General features: G+C 34.2%; 1 protein-coding gene and 2 pseudogenes across 1 annotated transcript; 1 reads left to right on the top strand and 2 right to left on the bottom strand.

Annotated features, from left to right (window-relative positions):
* The first annotated feature begins 730 nt into the window (after positions 1–730).
* On the top strand, positions 731–10,086 carry LOC120142901 (annotated as a pseudogene).
* Positions 10,087–10,435: 349 nt separating this feature from the next.
* LOC120142900 lies at positions 10,436–12,959 on the bottom strand (annotated as a pseudogene).
* A 1,165-nt stretch (positions 12,960–14,124) lies between these two features.
* Positions 14,125–19,880, bottom strand: LOC120142821 (anti-sigma-I factor RsgI-like). Its single transcript, XM_039157311.1, has 2 exons — positions 19,469–19,880; positions 14,125–14,913 (listed from the first exon to the last, which is right to left on the bottom strand). Exons 1-2 carry the CDS (start codon positions 19,865–19,867, stop codon positions 14,542–14,544), a joined length of 771 nt encoding a protein of 256 aa, XP_039013242.1. The 5' UTR covers positions 19,868–19,880; the 3' UTR covers positions 14,125–14,541.
* Positions 19,881–20,648: the final 768 nt, after the last annotated feature.

Below are 20,648 nucleotides of genomic sequence, written 5' to 3'. Positions count from 1 at the left end.
CATTTTCGACCCCCACTTCCAAACACGCTCATCTATGACCTTCAAATTCTCTAATCTCTTTTCAAAATTTATTGGTTTAGTTCATATCTTGTTTCATAATATATATTTTGTTAACATCAATTTAGAAATAAAAACATAAATGGATACACATGTTGAAAATAAAACTTACCCATGCTACTATCTCACTACGAATGTGGTTGTTATGAAACTTCTCTGTAACACCCCCTATTTAAGAAATTAAGGACTAAATTGAAAGATTTGGAACCTTGCAGCCTATATTTGAACTTTTAAAGAGTTTAAGGGCTAAACTTTAAATTTCACCAAATTTTAAGGTTAGTGGAAAATAAACCCCTATTTTCCCAGTGTTTGTGTTTTAGCCCCAAAATCCCAAATCAAACAAACCTCTCACCCTCGTCATCCTCAAGCCTTCGATCCTCGATACGCATACCCTCGGCCGTCGTTACGGTGCTTGGACACCGTTAGACGAACCAGTAGCCCTTGTGACCCATTCCCGAACCTGTAATTACCAAATCGGTTGTCAATTTACCGCGAGGAATGGAGGAAGCATCGTCAAGCAACTCATCTCCGATCAGCAGTCACCGATCGATGATGGCTTACCCCGCCAGTACCAGGCGAAGCGCCAGCCACGTGCGACCAAAACCCCTCTTTCAATTCGTTAAGAGGAGCCTTCATTAGCCTTGGGGAGCCATTTGAAGAATGCCGAAGAAACATGGGTCATGACACGGGTTATTGGAAATCCCTGTCGATACGGCGACTGTCTTGCATCACAGCCACCGTAGCCAACCTCCCCATATCTGTGCGCTCAAAACCCAGTCGAAAGGTCACCGTGTTATCATCGTTTTCATCGATCGTCAATTAGGGTGAGTTTTTTTATTTATTTTTGGTAATATTTGGAGTATCTTTGCTGTGATTTTGGGTTTGTAATGACTAAATCAAGTGTGTATATAAACAGGGAGTGAACGGCCGTCCAAAACAACCTCTGTTGTCGTTGCATGTGCCGTCACGAGCTGGTAGTGCTCGTGGGGCTCCTCCACCGATCCAGGAAGTTTTTGGAACCGGTACAATCATATCGAATCAGTCTGAATCGGGTATGTTTGACCCGACCAAGTCAATCCGAACTGAGTCAACTCGTTGACTTTGACCGTTGACTTTGACCAAAAAGTCAAATTTTTTGAAAATGTCTCAATTTATGTGCTTTGAAGTCTCGAGTTTGAATCCGAAGTCCGTTTTGCCAAATTCACACCCTATAAGCTATTTTTCAGTGATTTACCTTCATATTCAATATGGTTTCTCAATTAAGTTCAGTTTCTGACGTAAAATTGTTTGTTATGTATCCGAGGAATTATTGGACATTAAATAACAGTTTGAGGGCGATTGAATGGAATTTAAATAGTCGATCGATATGGCATAAAAATCGAGGTAATACTCTACTACCTTTTGTGTGCTCTTCGAAACTCATTGATAGATGGTAAATGCATGAATGGAAATGATTGGTCCATTATATGTATTTAACTATCATTGGACTCAGACGTAGATTGGATTAAAGACAAAACATTGTATAAGACTCTGATGGCTCGAAAAAGAGAAACTAAAATATTGATCGGAAATAATTATAAGTTCAGTGATTCAATAATAATTGATTTGATTTCAAGATATGTAAAATTTGATAAATTATTTTAAATGTTAAATACCAGGATTATTTGGATAAGAAATTACCAAAAATAACCCTATGGGGTAAAATTACTAAAATACCCTTGTACTGTAACATACCAAGACTTCCCTGAATAGTGAAAGATAACCCAGAAAAGACATACTTGACTAGTTATAAGAAATATTGCATATAAATGAATTGAAAGGAATTACCGAAATGTCCTCGAGCTTCGTAATAACTATAATAACCTCCACTGATCAAAGGAACAAATACCCTTAACTCTAAAAGAACTAGAATACTTGAAACCTAATATATCAGAAGTAATGTTACTGACAGATTAGAATGAAATATCGATGATACACTTATAATGTAAAAAGCACAACGGATGGTTATGATAATGGAGATGACCCGATAACTCATATCTTGAACCACTTGAATCTTGGAAACATCGATTTAAATTCCGGATCTATATTGGAATTACAGAATTGCCCCTGAATTGCAAAATGACCAAAATGCTCTAAAATGTATAATGACCTAAAGTATCTCCAAGCCATGGAATAACTAAATACCTTCAAGCTCTAAAATGATTAAATCAACCTAGAATACCAAAATGAATTTATTATATGACCAAGTTGAACTGAACGGAAGTACCATATGTATCCGAATTTCATAAACGTCTGAATTACTCTTGAAACTTCGAAGTGACTATATGGATTTAACTATTGAATGACCTAAATACCCTCATGACCTATAAATGAGTGATTGTTATTGGATATATTCTGAAAACATAAGAAAATCTAAGTATTGTATCGCCCTTAAAGGTTGGGGAGTACGACTCAAGTGTGTTGGTCATCTTGGTGATTGTTGCAATTCATAAATTAAGCTAATACCATCGGAATAAGTTGAGTTCCTCAAGCTCCGTTCAAAGATGATTATGAAGATTATCAGTTCGAGTCAATCTGGTATCCTAATAAATTGACATGAATCTTGAATACCATGAATCATCAATTTATCCTTATTAGATTAAGTTGCTAAGATTCTACTAGATATCGTAATGTCTAAAATGCCCTTGCTGGCCTAGATAATGGAATCACACTCAGTGAAATTAGATCTTGAATTATTCAGATGTAAAGGTTCCTGAACACCTTCCTGATGTACCTGAATCATAAAGGGGTCATAAAGTATCAACTTTAAATGTCTTATAGATCCATTAGTAATCAATCCCTTTCAATAGAACCTCGTTCCTATAATCCGATCAAATTACATAAGTTCCATGTTTTCCATTCTTGATAACTATTAAGTGCCTCTGAAAAATACATGTATCCTCTAGTGTGTTCCCAATGTACTACAACATTGTTTTATATGTTTTGAAATGAGTTTTACCGAAATTTATTGATTTACTGGCTTATAAACCATGGCAACATGGTATGTGTTCTCCGATTACGGTTTTCACTGAAAAGTATGATTATTTATGATTTATGGAATCATGGAATTTACTGTTTATGAACTGTGGTTTCTATTTTCACTGGTTATACTTGAACTGTTTTATTGGGATTTTATCTAGGTAGGCTGAAGGTTCAGCTCTGATCAAGCTGGTAAATCCTCACGGACCTAGGGTGACCCTTGGGTAGGCTCTGAGGCCTCGAGAAACTTTATTGGGTAGGTTATCAAGCCCCAAGGCACTCCCTTGGGTTAATTATGGGACTATATATTGTGTACAAGTAGAGGGCAATTATATGGTTTATTTCATTGTCACGTTTACAAGATTATACTGGATCACGATCCAGATATTATGGTTTACTATTAAAACTTATTTCTACTGGATTTTATATGGGTAGAATTATGGAGAATGGAGGTTCAGTCCTGATCCAACTGGTAAATCCTTACAGACCTAAGGCGACCCTTGGGTAGTCCTCGTGGCCCCGAGTAACTTTCTTGGGTATGTTCTCGGGCCCCAAGGCATTCCCTTAGGGTGGCTCCCTTTGCTGTGTGCTTAGGATAAACTCTGATGGACGCAGTTCTGGGGAACTGCATAACGGTGTTCGGTTGGAGGGTTCTATTATGGTTTTGAAAACATGTTTTAAACAGTTACTATTTTAAAAAGAATTATATCTTTTCACTGGTTTTGGTTGAAACAAACTATTCTAATATCTTGAACATGGTTCACTGAATGCTTCCTCTGAACTGTAATCTTAATGCCTGTTACTCGAATAAATATCAGTGGAATCGCAACTCATTCTGAAAATATGTATAAGTCTAAGTCAATAAGGAAATTTTATTGTTTTACATTTATTTGCATGTCTTGTAGCATCAATTGGTAGTTTTGTATTGCTGAGCTTCCCAAAGCTCACTCTTTGACTCATTATTTCAGGTTAAAAGAATCAAACCAGTGCAACTATCAACTTCAGTAAAGAAGTTCCTCCGGCATTGTTATCAGAGTACGATGTATATGATTAGGGGGCATGTAGGTGTATTTTGTTTTATAATGAGTCTAAAATTTGTTTTATTTCTGAATATTAGAAAATTTTACTTTTGTATTTATAAATCATTTCATGATTTTAAGTGTTTTAACATAAATGTTAATTTTTCTGGGATTTTTACGGTAGGTCGCTCCGGTGGCCCTAATGTGACACCTCGGATCGAATCGGGTCACCCGCATCAGTCTGTGGGTGTTACATTCTCAATACAATTCTTACCAATATGGTGGATATCAAGCAAACTCCATCTTCTCGGACGACATACTTACATAGATTAGTCAAAAAGAAATCTGAAGCCTTTGCAGTCTCTCCTTCAATAATGGCGAATGCAATCGGGAAGATGTTTTGTTAACTATCTTGGTTAACTGCTATCAATAATATATGTTTATATTGATCGTATAACCACGTACCATATCTTGGACCATACATTTACAAAAATAAAAAACCTTATATGCATGACTTGAATGCCCAAAAGCGTTTATGAAATATTTTTTCCCTTGAATAAGTTGATCTTCTAGGTTGTATGCAGGCATGGTCTGAGACTTCATAATGGTTCTAGGTATGAATCGTTTCATAGCTCATTACAAATCAAGTAGCTCATTGCATGATGTATCCCAATTTCCATATAAACACCTCATTGCATTCTCATTCGCATGACAAATCGGTTTGTATTTTACATTGTATCTGAACTAGTCTCAAATAGATGCAGTTAACACCGAGCAAGGGATCATTGGATTTTGTTCAACCAACACCTTCACATATTGACATATTACATCAGAGTCCAATAGTCGGTGGTCTTGTTCGATAGAGTTTTGCAAATATATGTGTGGACCATTGTACCTTGTGATGACTCAAGTATTTTACCTATATTTTGGACACTTTGATCAGCCACTTACACTCGGGCCAATATTTAACACAATTCGCGTACAGAGTTTTATGGTTGGACTCTACAACCTTGCAATCAACATGGCCTTTTATGCAATACTCTTTAATCGTCAATGTATCTTCTTTTTTTCCTCTAAATTGCTTTCCAAATGATAATTCACTAGAGTATTCGGATGATTCAATCATGTGGCCAGAAGTTAAATGTGACATCTCTGGGAATTCAAGTGCCCTCATCGTATCATAATCTATCTCGTGCATGTAAAGGGTAAGTTGATACAGTGTCGGATATTCATCAATGGTCATATCATGTTTATTACCATCGAAAATATCATCATAGTCTACAGCTGCAGATGTTCCACCGACTTCGTTTGCACTTTCAACCATCGTCACGAAACTGTTTATAGACCTATATGTCGGGTTCTCAATCTGAATTTCGAAAACCATTTGAGATGAAGTTCCAGCCATACTTCTTGATGACCCAGGCATATCAGATATATTACACACCTCAACAAATAACTCAATAATTGAAATATTTATTGAGTCAGACAATTCAATCATAGTTGTAATATCATCATCTTCTTCAAGTGGTATTGCAACATACCTGGCTGGATTTGGACATACCATAAACCTGTACCTCAACCATCAGCTCTAGCTCAGATTTTCCTTTCTATCTTCTCCCTCATTTCTACAAATGTGATGTCCCTTTTAAACATCATATTTATAGGTCCTTCAGACTAAAAAATAACTCCGACCTCATTTTCCATAATTTATCAATTGTAATGGACAATCATGAAAAATTTGTTGCTCATTTTTTCTACATATACAAATATAGATATTCAGAATAAATAAAAAATAAATACATTTTGTGACATATTAGATTAAAGTTATTATTATTATTAAAATTAAAATAATTATTTTTAATATTTTTACTACAAATACTAAATCAATATTATTTTAATATTTTTAACATTTTTACTAGAAATACTAAATCAAATGTTGATCTAATTATTTTAACATTTTTACTAGAAATACTAAATCAAATGTTGATCAAATTATATTAATGATTCGTAAGGTAAAAAATAAATTTACTAAACCTTGCAAAAAATGTAAATATATTAACAGTATTTTTTATCAATTAAAATAAGAATGTTATGTCTTTATTTTGAATATTTTATAACTACTTATGATTAAATTATAATAATGATTAAATATAATTAAAACTTTATTAATTATAAGAAATTCTATTGATGTTATTATTTTTTTCATTATAATAAATATTATTTTTTGTCATTATAATTATATTTTTTAACATTTCTACTACAAATACTAAATCAATATGTTGATCTAATTATCTTTAATATTTCTACTACAAATACTAAATCAATAATGTTAAAATTATAATAATGATATTCACATAACAATAAATCGTAAACTGATATTTACTAAGTCAATATGTAACTAACAATAAATCGTTAAATACTTTAAATAAAAAAAATTGACACTTACTTGAGAGTTTCTTCCGACAAGTTGATGTTATAAAAAAACTTTTCAAATTTCTTACTCCTTTTTTACCTGCAACAACATATTAAAATTAATATTTTAATATTAAATAATACGAGATAAAATAGAGATATTTTATTTGAATAATACTTCAAATAAAATTTTATTCGAATAATACTTTAAATAAATTTTTATTCGAATAATACTTACAAATTAAATATTGAAAGAAACTTTTTAACAAAATTTTCTCTAATATTCATCCGGGATGCTCACTCTTTCAATTGTTCTCGAAATTTTGCATGTTCTCCCCTCTCCTCTCTTCTCCTCTACTGTGATCTTCAATTCTCAACCAAAACACCCAACTTTATACCATCCTAATATATTAATGATGCTCCCATGTTTCTCGTTCAACTACCAACTTACCTGACTTATTAATGGACAATTAAATGTGTCATTATTACTTATTTGTTTCCCAGGCAACCTACATGTTTATGCATGGCCTGAAGAAGACGTGCACTCTTAGAGTCTTATCCATTAGTCTGAAGACGCCGTGCACTCCTGTAGTCTTATTCGTTAGTTTGAAAACATCGTGCACTCCTGAAATCCTTACGTTTGGCCTGAAGATACCATACAATCATAAAATCTTTATGATATTACTATAATTTTCACCTTAAATAGAGAAAAAAACACCGATGTACCTTATCTCGAGAATTTTTTCCAACAACAATATCTCGACAATTTAGTCATAACGCTAAATGATAAAGATAAGCACTTGCTCACGTGTTTCAATCAATTGCCTTTACCAGTGGCCTATTCTATGTCAGAAAGTTGGTGACGTATTCAATGCTTTATATTTACTAAGAGTAAATTATTTAAAGGATAAATTACGTATTCAGTCACTTAGCTATTCCAAAAATTCTATTTTATTCATCTTATTATTTATTTTTTCAAAATCATACATAAAATTACTTTTTGATTTTATTTTGGTAACCTGCTGTTAAGAAATTTAATGATAATATTGATATGTCACCATAAGATAATGTCATATCATCATTAAAAACATAAAAAATTAACACATCATCAGTTCTATTTTTCTAAATGACGTGACCAAAATGGAATTTTATATATGATTCTAAAAATATAATAATTTAATAACTGAAATAAAACTGCAGAAATAATTGGATGACTAAATCCTTAATTTATCCAACGAAAAATTATCAACACCAATCTCCTTGGTTGTGGAGTGGGTGAGAAGGTAGGATGTAATTATTAATAAAATCTCCTTCCAATATCAACAATCGGAATACTAATTAATTTAATGTTTTAAATATAAATTTAGTGATTAAATTTTAATATTATGAAAGAAATAAATTAAATTAAAAAATATTAATTCTTATAATATTTGATTCAAATTAATCCATCTATTATCATAAGGGTCATTTTCTTGCAAGTTGCTGCATGCTATTCAAGTACCAAAGTGAAAAATCTGATATAGGCAAGGGTTAAATCATGAATAAACTCTCTTTTTATTCTACATGCAAAATGTTAATAAGGGGATACATATCATGCAATGTTAATAAGGTCAAACAAACCATTGTTATGTACATAAAGTAAGTTATACACTTGAAACAACGATCAACAGTAATTCAAGCACGAGCAAATACAGTCTTTGAAGCGATGAATTCGGACACGATCTCGTACGATAATCTCGACATCGAAAACTCTGGAGATCTGTTTTGTCGCCTCATGACAGTCATTGCATACTCTTAGGCCCCGTTTGGTTCAAGGTATAATTCATTCCTAGGAGGAATGTTTTTTTCCTTGAGAAATATTCCTACGTTTGGATCAACTACATTACCAAGTGCCAGGAAAATATTAAGACCACAGTGATTTTTTACTCTGTTTTCCCAAGAATATCTATATCCCATCTCCCTTAGGTAATTTCATTATTCCCATCCCGTTGTCTAAAATATCCTTCTCCCTACTTCAATCTGGCTAAAATCTTCTTCTCCTTCTCCTTCGACTTGGTTATGGCTCAAAATTGGAATTCCCAAAATTAAAATCCCTTTGCAAAGCCACTCATTCCTTCCTCACGCTCCACCGCTCTAGCCTCCAGTTGTGCACTCTCGGTTCGCAGTCCTTTGTTCATATTTGCTGCCAAAAGTCTCCTCCTTTATCCCTCAAATATTCTTTTCTCTCAAAACCCACAAAAACCCAGTTTTCGGCTGCCTTCAAAACTACCCAGAAGAGGTCTTCTTCGCATATAGTCTCAATGAGTACGGAAGCAGGCATTGGAGTGATGGGCACAAAGCTTGGAATGATGAGTTACTTTGAAACCGATGGAATAGTTGTTCCGGTGACTGTCGTAGGTTTCAGAGAAGGAAATATAGTGACCCAATTTAAGACATCGGCTACTGATGACTATGATGTTGTTCAAGTTGGGTACAGGAGAGTTAGAGACAAGAAGCTGATGAAACCTGAGTTGGGCCATTTGGGGAAAGCTGGTGTTATTCCCATGAGGCATTTGTAGGAATTTAGGTTGCAATGTGTGGAGGAGTTTGAGACTGGTCAGAAGTTAGCTGTTGAGGAGATTTTCAAGGAATGTGATCTTGTTGATGTCTCTGGGACCACTATTGGAAAAGGATTTCAAGGTTAGATTTTATTTATGTATTGCATTTTGAAGGTGATCAATTGATGGTAGATTGCTTGATTTTAGCATTATTGAAGATGTTGATGAATGAACATATAATGCTTATATGTAAGTTGAAATGAATTAATTGTGTGGTTCACTGCTTCATCGTGAATATATGCTGGTGTCACAGACTTCAATTTCATGTTGGTCAAATTGCAGAGTTCAAAAATGGGTGTATTCTTTTTTCTTTGTTATTGATGTTGCATGCATACATAAACATATTATTCGAACTCTGTGTTTTTGGTTGGTATATTCTCTTCTAAGTATGTTCTTTGCTCATTTAACATTGTTTTATCATCTTGATATGGAATTCTAGGGTTTTTCTTTGAAAGCTTTAGCTTCCTTTGCCATAATGTGGGTCTTATTGGTTTGGCAATTCAAATTCCCCATTGGTGGAATGTAATAACATACATGATTTTTGCCCTAATTTTTACACAGGTGGAATAAAGCGCCATAATTTTAAAAGAGGTCAAATTTCTCATGGTTCTAAGAGTCACAGAGCATTGGGGTCTATTGGTGCTGGAACAACACCTGGTCGTGTGTACAAGGGGAAGAAAATGCCTGGCAGAATGGGAGGAAGCAAAAGAAAGATCAGAAAGCTCAAGATTGTGAAAATCGACAGTGAGCTTCGAGTCGTGATGATCAAAGGTGTTGTCCCTGGTAAGCCTGGAAATCTGCTACGTATAACCCCGGCTAAGATTGTTGGGAATAACATACCAAAGAACTAGTTTCATGTATTGTACTTCATTTCAATTTGGTTAGTCTTGCTACTTTAAAAATGGCAAGTCCTGCATAACTCTTTTTGTTTTAACTTCATGTACTCGAAATTTAGTATTTCAATCGTGGAGACTTTTGATGCATTATTTGGTGTATGAGTTTGTGTAGAAATTTACCTTGTTTTATTTGAATTGATCATTCAATTTAACTTGTTAATATGCTCAGTATAAGTTCCCTCGGCTGTACTGCATAATACATATCCTTTGCACCATCTGAATTACCTCAACTCCAATGTTACTGTACTTATTCATTTTTTGTGATGTATTAATGGTTGATACTTTTATCCATGCATATTTAGATATGGTAAGGAGTATGATTCTCCAAATATATGGAAAAACTCCAAAAACAAATTTCACATATCCATGTTGGACACATATACAACCAAACATTCATCTTGAGTCGAAGTCATGTAGACTCTTATTGGGAAAAGTTTTAAATCAATAGGAAATAACCGATAATAGGTCTGCATGTGGACAAGAAAGACAAAACAATAAGCAATAAAACATTAGGTGGAGAAGAAAAATCATATAGCGATTATTAGTTTTCAACCTCCAAGGTCTAACATAATTGTCTTGCTATGTTTATGAAGGCCTATATTCTGAAGGAGATGGATGGTTGAAGCAAATTATTTTGATGAATCAATTAACATAGAAGAGACTGGAGTTTAATATATGGATGAATTCTCATATTTCTTTACAATTTTAATCATCAACCAATAAGGTTTGATATAAAATGCCCTACCATCTTCATGATTTGGCGCTAAGTTTAGGAAAAGGGAAAGGGCTGCAGATGTTGACATTTGAACTTCAAATAAGTAAAATTGAACGTGATATATTTTTATATAAATTATGTTGAAGTAAAATGTTAATATATTTTTTAAATAAATTATGTTAAATTTAATATTAATTAAAATTAAAAGAATACATGATATATTTAAATAATAAAATAATATATTATCGATGAAATTTTATATAAATAATTTTTATTTAAATATATTAACGATGAATTTTTATATAAATAATTTTTATTTAAATAATTAGAATTTCACTTGTTAAAAAATATAGAACAAAGTCAATTTGGTAAAATATACATTCCATTAATCTTTTATTCCTTCAACCAAACACTGTAATCTTACATTACTGCCAAACAAACCAAACACAGTAATATAACATTCCAGTAATGTGTTAGGTAATGTTACATTCCGGTAATCCTATTCTCACTGATAATCTTATATTCCGTGAACCAAACGCACCCTTAAGGTTTTTAAAGATGCGTAGTGGCATACCTGGTTGCAGCTTCAAAAGCCTCAAAGCAATGGCCAGTCTTTCACTGTGCAGCCTAAGGGAATGCTGTCTAGTTTCATTATGTTCGACGATCATCGGTGCTTGTGGATAGTCAGGTGAATATCCGACCGATTCTAGTTTTTCATCGATCACCTCTAGCACATGGTATATTTCTTTAGTTTGAGGATGAGACGTATCTCCCGCGAAAAGTTTGTGTGTAACACCGTTGATTTCGATTGAGCTGCAACCAGGCTCTTTCGTTACACCTTTATCGGTCATTAATTTCCTTACCATCCCTACATTCCTACATCGTCCCACCGACAGGCCGATGCATAAACTCTTGTTAACAGGACATAAACACCATTGCCTCCTCCTGATTCAACGACTTGCTTGGCCAACTCTTCACTGAGCTCAATGCTTCCACTCTTCTTGCAACAAGCATCGAGTAGACTTCTCCAGATGACGGCATCCGGTCTCAGAGGCATCGTCGATACAAGGTCAAGAGCTTCATCGATGAACCCTGCACGGGCCAGAAGATCAACCAAGCATCCATAATGCTCCAATGCAGGCTTGATCTTGTAATCAGTAACCATCATATCGCAATATAAGCACTCAGAAGACCGATGAAAGTGATCTAATTCGGTCTGAAACTCTCCGTCTGAATCATTTTATGAAAACATTTAATTGCTTCCTCTGCTTTACCGTGCACTGCGAATCCTAGGATCATATGGTTCCACGAAGTTAAATCACGTTTTGGCATCCCCTCGAAAACCTGCCGAGCTAATTCTAAAGAACCACATTTGCAATACATATCCACCAATGAATTCTTAATCAGCACATCGATAGACGCATAAAAAATCACACCTTTTCAATAAATAAGCGTGAACCCATGCACCCAAAGACAGAGCCCCAAGACCAGCACAAGCACTTATAACACTCTGCAGCGTATACCCGTCAGGATCGAACGTCTTCCACATTTCCCTGAACAGGTTTAAGGCGCTACTAAACTTACCAAACTGAACAAAACCTTCAAGCAAAACATTCCAGGAAACCAAGCTTCTTTCAGGCATTTTAACAAACATTTTTTCGGCCAAGTCCAAACACCCACAACTTGCATAGAAATGAATCAAACTGTTGTTTACATAAACATCCGGACCGAACCCATGTTTCAAAGCATGGGCATGCCATGAACCTGTTTCCCTTCGGAGAAAGCAGACAAGTAATCGCAACCTTTCAAAACAAATGGGAAAGTATGCTTATCTGGGAGAACCAGAGCTTGCTCTAGCATCTCCAAATAAAGCCGTAAGGCTTGTTCTTTGTTGTTAACTTTATGGACTCAGGCTCTTATGAGAGTGTTCCACATGAAGGAATTGGGGTTTTGGATTTGGTGGAAGAGTTTAAGAGCCTAGCTGAAGTCGAGGAAGGAAGACAAGCGGAGGATCTGAGAGTATAAAAAGAAGGTTTTGGGATGGTAAGGTGAAGTGGAACGGTGGGTGTGGGCGTGGATTTGTTTGAGCTGAAACATGTGGGTGCATTGCTTCAAAGAGATGAGGATGCGGCTGTGGTGGTCCGGTGGAGGGGCGTTTGGGATGTTGGTGGTTTTAGATGGAAGAAGTTGCGGCGGTGGCCTTGGCGCGGTTGCAAGCGCCATCGTTATGCTGTAAGGATAGGTAGTTCAGTTCAAGAACTGAGTGGCTCTTCTAAAGGATGACTAGTTATATGTTGACAATGAGATGGCTGAATATTGATATTTTTGTTTAGAAGTATAAATTCTCTATTTTTTTAGTAGGGGGTGATTAATGAGCTCAGCACATTACGAGCAGATTGAATTGTACTCTTGAGTAGATTATGGGCAGATTATGGGCAGGTTGAACTTAACTCAATAAAATTTAGAAATTTTTTAATTTAAATTGATTTAATTTAAACTCGATTTTGATTCTAGACTTTAACTAGTTGAATCAAGTAAAATTTAATTTCACTCGATAAATTCACGAGCAGCTTGTTAATTTTTTATATAAATTTTAAAAGTTATCTTAAAATTATTTCATTAAAAAATACAAATTTATTAATAGATAAATAAAAACGATAATAAGTTATTAATCTATTCATTTTTAATAACTTTTTTGATAATTTTTTTGGTTAAATTTATTAATTTATATTTATATCAATCTCTATATGTATTAGTAGATTTTACGTATAGTTAAGAAAATATGATAAAAATTTCAGTAAGTTTAACGAATTACGAATCGAGTTGAGTAAACTTAACGAACTACGAATCGAGTTGAGCAAAAAAATATTAACGGGCTCAAGTCGAACACTATCCAACTTGTGATCGACTCGCTCGATAAACACCCTTATATTTGACCACTCACTTATTACTTATTTTCTATTTTAGTTAATTATTATTTTTTAAGTTATACCAAATGTTTGATTTATTTTAGTCATATGCTCTTAAAAAAATTAACAGAAACACGTAAGGCTTGTTCCCAAAAAATCCCCGTGGGGATTCTTCCCATAATATCATTGTAACTGAACTACAAAAAATAAGTAAAATGGGGTGTTCCGGAATACTACGATATCGACATCAACCCAAATTCAAACCATGTAATCGACGCACAAAAAGTACATTCTTAACACCGTCCTGGAAAAATGGATCTGATGGATGCTGCCGTCACGAGGCAACACCGACATCAGCTGAGGGATTACCACCCTGAACAACTGAGCCCTGGTTGTTTTTATTTTTATAAAATTAGGAAATTAATACAGATAGAGATACACACATTATTGGAAATTAATACAGATAGAGATACACACATTATAAGAAATTAATACAGATAGAGATACACACATTATAAGAAATTAATACATATAGAGATACACACATTATAGGGGTCTCGTTAAAAGACCACCTTAATCCTAAATGGAAGAAAAAGAGTGTCCCAAACAATGGCTAAGGAGACAACAGTCCCAACTAAGCACACAAAACAAACTCCCAACAAAGCACACAAAACAAACTCCCAACAAAGCACACAAATCAAACTCCCAACTATGCACACAAAACAAACTCCAATGGTAAAGCCTCGACCCACTCCACAGGCAGAAACGGTCAAACCAGAGAATATCCAGAGCAGACGAAAACTAAACAAAGCTAAACAAACTGTGTTCCAAATAATGCAGCCCAGACATAACACCCACAACTAGACCTAAATCATCATGCCAAAGAACCAAAAACAACACCCCGTGGTCTCGGCATGGTCAACAACAACAACAGTCCGAGTTGTCATCATAGTCATCGTTCCTACCACCTCTGCCCCTGTTGTTATGTTGGTTCCTAGAATAAGGACTGTCAGGTTGATTACGCCTATTCTGGTCGGTTACATTTCCCCTTCCACTGCCTCGACCTCTATGACCACCCCTACCGCCAACCCTTGCACCTCGCCCAACCCTTGCACCTTGTCCACCTCTTGCACCTTGTCCACCTCCTGCACCTCGTCCACCTCTTTGGTTCTGATTTGGTAGTTGTTGAACCGATTGTTGCTCCCTGGATTCTCCATTAACTGCTTGCAGTCTGTCATGTTCGTGTTGAAATGTAATATCTTCTGCATGATTATCTCTCTCCAAATCATCCTGCAGGGCACAAGCCTACAATACTTAAACTTTATATAAGTCCGGTTGGAAACTATAGTGTTAAAGTTAACTGAAAGAACCTCATGAAGATCCTCTGTACTACCATATTTTTTTCTAAAAGGGAAAAAAATGTTAATGCCATGACAAGTGACGACACATACCGCATCGATAACATGGCCACTTCCCTGAAAAGATGAAGCGAGCCTAAACAAAAAACACCAAGCCAAATACACTGCCTCACCAAAGGCCATCTTTTTTTACCTACTCAACTGCAGATTTGGCAGCTATAGAAGCCAAATTTGTATACTTCTGGAAGGAAAAGGAAAAAATAATCTAGGAAAAATTTCTCCTTTTTCCAAATTCTCCTTGTATCAAATGAGACCGCAAAGCACCAATTTTACCAGGAGCTACCAAAGTACAACATGCCTATCGGAAAACAATTCTAAGGGACAGAATAATCACTAAGCAACAACCAACAAGTCGTAACAAAAATGAAATGTATTTCAAGTAAAAGGAAAATCAAAAGAATGCATTCCGCCAAATATGCCATCCATTACAATAATCAACAGCAAGGACTGAATAAATTGCAAGTGACATGAATAAGAAAGAATCCCATTCCTTGAGCAAAATAGGTCAACTGATTCAAAAAGCTTTATGCTAAAGATTGAAAATCAATTTTCAAATTCAACACATACTTGTAAAACAAGAAAGTACAAAAGGAAGTTGAGGAAACCCCCGTCAACTGAAATAAGACACAGACGCTGTCCACACAAAACTAACAAGATTAAAATGATCCTCAAAGGCATTTACATGTAGCCAAAGTTCAGAGATCAAATCAGTATTGAATAATCCACCAGTAAAAACCCTTCTTATCATGTTAGCCTTGGAATTTAAGCTTTTACCTAAACATTTTAGGACTGAATCTGTCGACTTTGAAATCAGTAAGTAGAATACCTTAACTCTAGGAATACGCATGTAACCTCTTTCGACTAATAAAAAACTATTTCATGAGAATTTTAGCAATTATGCCTATATGGTTGTTAACCTGTTCGATCTCGGGTATTATATAGGACCACATTACATTCGTTCTCTTATTAAACTAAGTCCAAGCATAAATAACTCAAAATACGGCATGTGTTGTACAGATATTAATCAAACCTTGGATCATCTCCATAAATAGAAACTCTTCTTAAAAGCCTATGCTTGCTTGCAACAATTTCCCATTAAATCAAACCTTTGATCAGGAGTTACCTGATATAGTTGAGCTCCCCAAAATAAGTGACCAACAAGTGCACAACTTACAAGAATTTCAAATAATGCATCCATTCTGAACCAACCTTTTACAAATCATGCCACACCAACTGTAACATCCCAAAAGTCGGATTAGTGATCAAAATGAATTTTTTTTGAAATTTAGTGATCAATTTCAGAAAAGATTAAAAGTGCAGGGACTTAATTGGAGAATTTCGGTGTTGAAGTTAATAGAAAAGTTTGAAAGTAGAAAGGGTATAATGGTCACTTGATAAGAAAGATTTTTATTTTCCCTTTATAAGGGGAAACCACGTGGAAATGAGAGAAAAGAAAAGAGAAGTCTGGAAACTTTGCTTCTTCTTCTTGCTCTTCACCGTGAGCTCATTTCAAAGGTAAGTTTCTTACAAGTTGATTATTCCTTAATTTTATGACAGGTTTTGATTCTTTGGGTATTAAGAAAGCTTAAGGAAAGCTTAAGTTGTCTTAAAACCAAAAGATGAAGGAGTTAGGAAAGATTAAAGATAAGAGGTTTATTAGTGAAAACTTGAAATAGAATTAATAAGTAGAATTGGAGACTAAAATTGACTTGTCATAAGTTAAATTAAGAAGTATGAAGTGTTAGATATGAAATTAAAACATGTTGGAAATTTAGCAAGATTATTGGTTTCAAGAATTTGAATGAGATATGGAAGATGATGAGGTTTCATATGCATATAAAAGGATTTGAATAAGTGTAGTTAAGTTTAGTGACAAGAAGGAAGTTTTAAATAGAAGGTTTAAGTGAATATTGGTTAATTTTCGGGTTAGTGAAGCAGAATATGGGCTGGTAGTATCGGTACTGGTTGGGTAAATATCGATACTACAAGGCAATATTAAGTGATAAGTTTGAGTAGGGTATCGATACTGTATGAACAATATCGATACCACAAGGAAAATGTTTATAAAATCTTCATGGGGTATCGTTACTGAAGTGATAGTATCGGTACCATGGGTATCGATACCAAAAGAGAAGTATCGGTACCATTCTTGAGATGAAGTTTCAGAATCGAAAATGGGTATCGATACCGTATAAGGGTATCGATACCGTATAAGGGTATCAATACTACAAGTATGAGAGTATCGATATTGTAACAGTAGTATCGATACTACTTAAGTTGGGATTAAGAAAGTAGTGTTTTGGTTAGTTTATATTCGTAAGAATCTTTTCGAGTAATTCAAATATCAATATTTATTGGATTTTACATTCGTGTAGATAGCGATCGAGAGCAAAGTCCGGACGAGTTGACCAAGTAATATTCATCAAGAAAGAGATAAGAGATCGATATTGACTAGTGAGGCCAGGTGAGTGCATATTAGTTAGTATATGATGATGAATGGAAATTAGACTTGTGATAAGTCTATTTCCTATATTAGAAGGCATGAATTCATGATTATAAGCATGTGTTTGATATGAATATATGTGATATATGCTATGGTATATGTTATATGATTGTTGTGAATACATGTTATGTGAATATGATATAAACCATGTGATAATGAACTGTGTGAGCATATGAAGAGTGAAGTAAGCTAAATAATATTGAACTATGTAACTATAGATGAAATTGTATAAACTATGTGATTTTAAGGTATATGAATATATGTCTATGAGATAAGCCATATGATGTGAATGATATAATAAGAAGCTATGTGATAAGAAGCTACGAGCCTATGCGATATGAATATGTGAAATAATATAAATGACAATGTCCATGTTATGTGTTATGAGAGCTAGAGGTATAGTTGGAATGCCAAGAGTCGAGGGTTCTACATGGTCTTTCGGGACATATATGTAATTCTTTGGAACATATATGCGATACTTTGGTACACTTATTTGGTCCATTGGAATATGTATATGGTTCTTAAGGAGTAGTCCTTCGGGACATATGTGTTATATGTGGTCATTCGGGACATCTATGTGGTCATTCGGGACATTTCTACGCGGTCCTTCGGGACATTTCTATGTGCCCCTAGTGGGAATTATACGAGTTGTGGTGACAGCATATGTGCACAACCTCTATGTACTCACATATCTTTAGTTCTCACATGTGTACATGGGCTAATAAAGAAATAATATAAATAAATTTGATATGATAATATGTTTGTTTCCTTGTGAAGTGATATGTGATGTGTATAAATGATAAATATAGGATCATATGATAGAATGAATTGTTGATAATACTAAGAATAAAGATGATGATATGTGCATATGTGTATTTGTTATATGAAGGATATATGCTTTTATATGATATGATAGTATTAATTGTTCATGCATTGATATGAGTTAGAGTTTACATTACATGTTTTATATCCTCACTAAGTCATAGACTTAGCCTGTGTTTGTTTCACACGTAGGTTCCGACATGAGAAAAGGGAGTGAAGGTAGGCGATCCAGGTCAGCTCCTCATTTCCACAAATCAGAACATAAATATATTCGAATATATGTATTTTATTATATAGAACGTTGTTGGCATGTAGTTAAAAGATTTGAATTGTATAAGTTCTGATAAGATTTGTAAACTCTTTGATTTAAATTGCATGAATATGTAGCTTTATTTAATAAAAGTGGAAACTTTTCATTATTTTGTAAAAGTCAATGTTTTGAAAAGTTAATGTGACACCTCGGACTCGGATCCGGATCGAGTACGGGTTGGGATGTTACACCAACCCAATACTTTCCTCTGTAACTCAAGTCTCCAACAAGTTCCTATTTAGATGTTTTACACTTTCATCATTAACAGAAGAAAACCTTGCTTAGACAACCTCCTCCCTTCCAAGAAAATGGAAGGACAGCATCTGAGGTAGATTTGCCATAATGATATTAGCGAACACATAATGATCTTCCACAAACAAGATTATTCACCGTTTTAAATACTTTTATCTGCCCCAACACACAGAAAAGGAATTTCTATAGGAAGCATGGGAAGATGACACTCACTAAATAAAATTGATAGACATAAATAACAAATAGCTATGAAAATCGATAAACAATTAGAAAATCAAGAGAGGGAAATGATATCACTCAAAGACATACATATGAATTTAAACTCTCTAATATCAATGCAACTACACAATATACAAAAAGAAACAAATAATTAAGCAGGTTGCAGGCATGATTTAAACTTTGCTTCTCCAACACTCAGTTACTATCAACCTATATATAGCTGAAAACCAAGATATCAATGTATTTGCATCAAGTAAAACAAATTAACAATAAATTCGATAATGCTAACACATATCAGAAACAAAATGCAAAACTTAATACCCTTGGCTGGTACTGAGCAGCTGAATCATCCACGATAGGCACCAGAACCTGGAAAGGCGTAGAAGCCCCGGAGGCAGCAGCAGCAGCAGCAGCCACTTCAACAGGATCATTGGATTGAGCTTCTGAGGTTATCTTTTCTAGCCAAATTGTTTGACTCTGTGGGGAGAGAAAGATTTCTTCGGAGACGGCGGCAGAAAGAGAGTGTCGAAGATGCTCAAGTTCATTGATCCTGACGGAGACGTCGGCTTTAGAACGGAGGACATTTTCTTCCTCTTGGAGGAAGTGGTCGTATTTATTGTGTAGTTCGATGAGGCGATTTTCTATTAAGCTATGGACGGGGCCGTCCGAAGTTGTGGCTGTTGTGTCGTAGGAAACAGTTGCTTCCTCGGCTGTAGCCATTGCAAGAATGTTAGTGGAGATGGTCGTCGTGAGCGAGTCAATAGGATATTTATTTTATTTTATTTGTGAGTAAATTTCATGTTTAGTACCTATACTATCAAAAACATTTAGTATCTAAACTTTTATTTTTAAAAACCATACATGATATTTAGTTTTATTTCATTTTAATACATCGCCGTTAAAAATTAATGGCTATGCACTTTAAAGGGTAAATAAATTATAACATTCATCACTTAACTATCTTCTTACTCTTATTTTGCTATTAAAATTTAAAACATTTCAATTTAACTACTCAACTTTCAAATTGCTCCTATTTTAATCACTCTAATTTATTCTATTTATAATTAAAATTGAAAAATTGAAATTGAAAGTTAGAGTGATTAAATTATGAGTAATTTGAAAGCTAAATAATTAATATAAAAAATTTAAACTTTAGTGACCAAAATAGAAGTGAAAAGATAGTTGAGTAATAAATGATATAATTTACCCATAAGAAAGGCACCTCGTACAAATCACCCTTTAAATTTGTAACCGCGATGCACTAAAACGAAAAAAAAACTAAACATTAGATATGATTTCGAAAAAAATTAAAAATTTGGATACCAGAACGAATCAAAACTGATAGTTTAAATCCTAAATTCGTAGTTTACCCTTTAAATTTTATTTGATATATATATATATATATATATATTCTTCAGTTAAGCATACAATGGTAAAACTGAACCATAGTTTAATTCAGTCTTTTTTTAATAAATTTGGGGTTGTTTATTAGATTAAGTAA

This window comes from Hibiscus syriacus, unplaced genomic scaffold (assembly GCF_006381635.1).
Source record: "Hibiscus syriacus cultivar Baekdansim isolate YM2019G1 unplaced genomic scaffold, ASM638163v2 tig00110831_pilon, whole genome shotgun sequence".
NCBI classification, from domain to species: domain Eukaryota; kingdom Viridiplantae; phylum Streptophyta; class Magnoliopsida; order Malvales; family Malvaceae; genus Hibiscus; species Hibiscus syriacus.
Note: the sequence above shows the minus strand (reverse complement) of the source record. Positions and strands in the feature narration are given on the sequence as shown.

Coding starts and splice junctions, on each gene's coding strand:
- LOC120142821 (XM_039157311.1), bottom strand. CDS start 19,867: ATGGCTACAGCCGAGGAAGCAACTGTTTCCTACGACACAACAGCCACA. Junction 14,914..19,468: donor CTGCTCAGTACCAGCCAAGG/GTATTAAGTTTT, acceptor TGTGCCCTGCAG/GATGATTTGGAGAGAGATAA.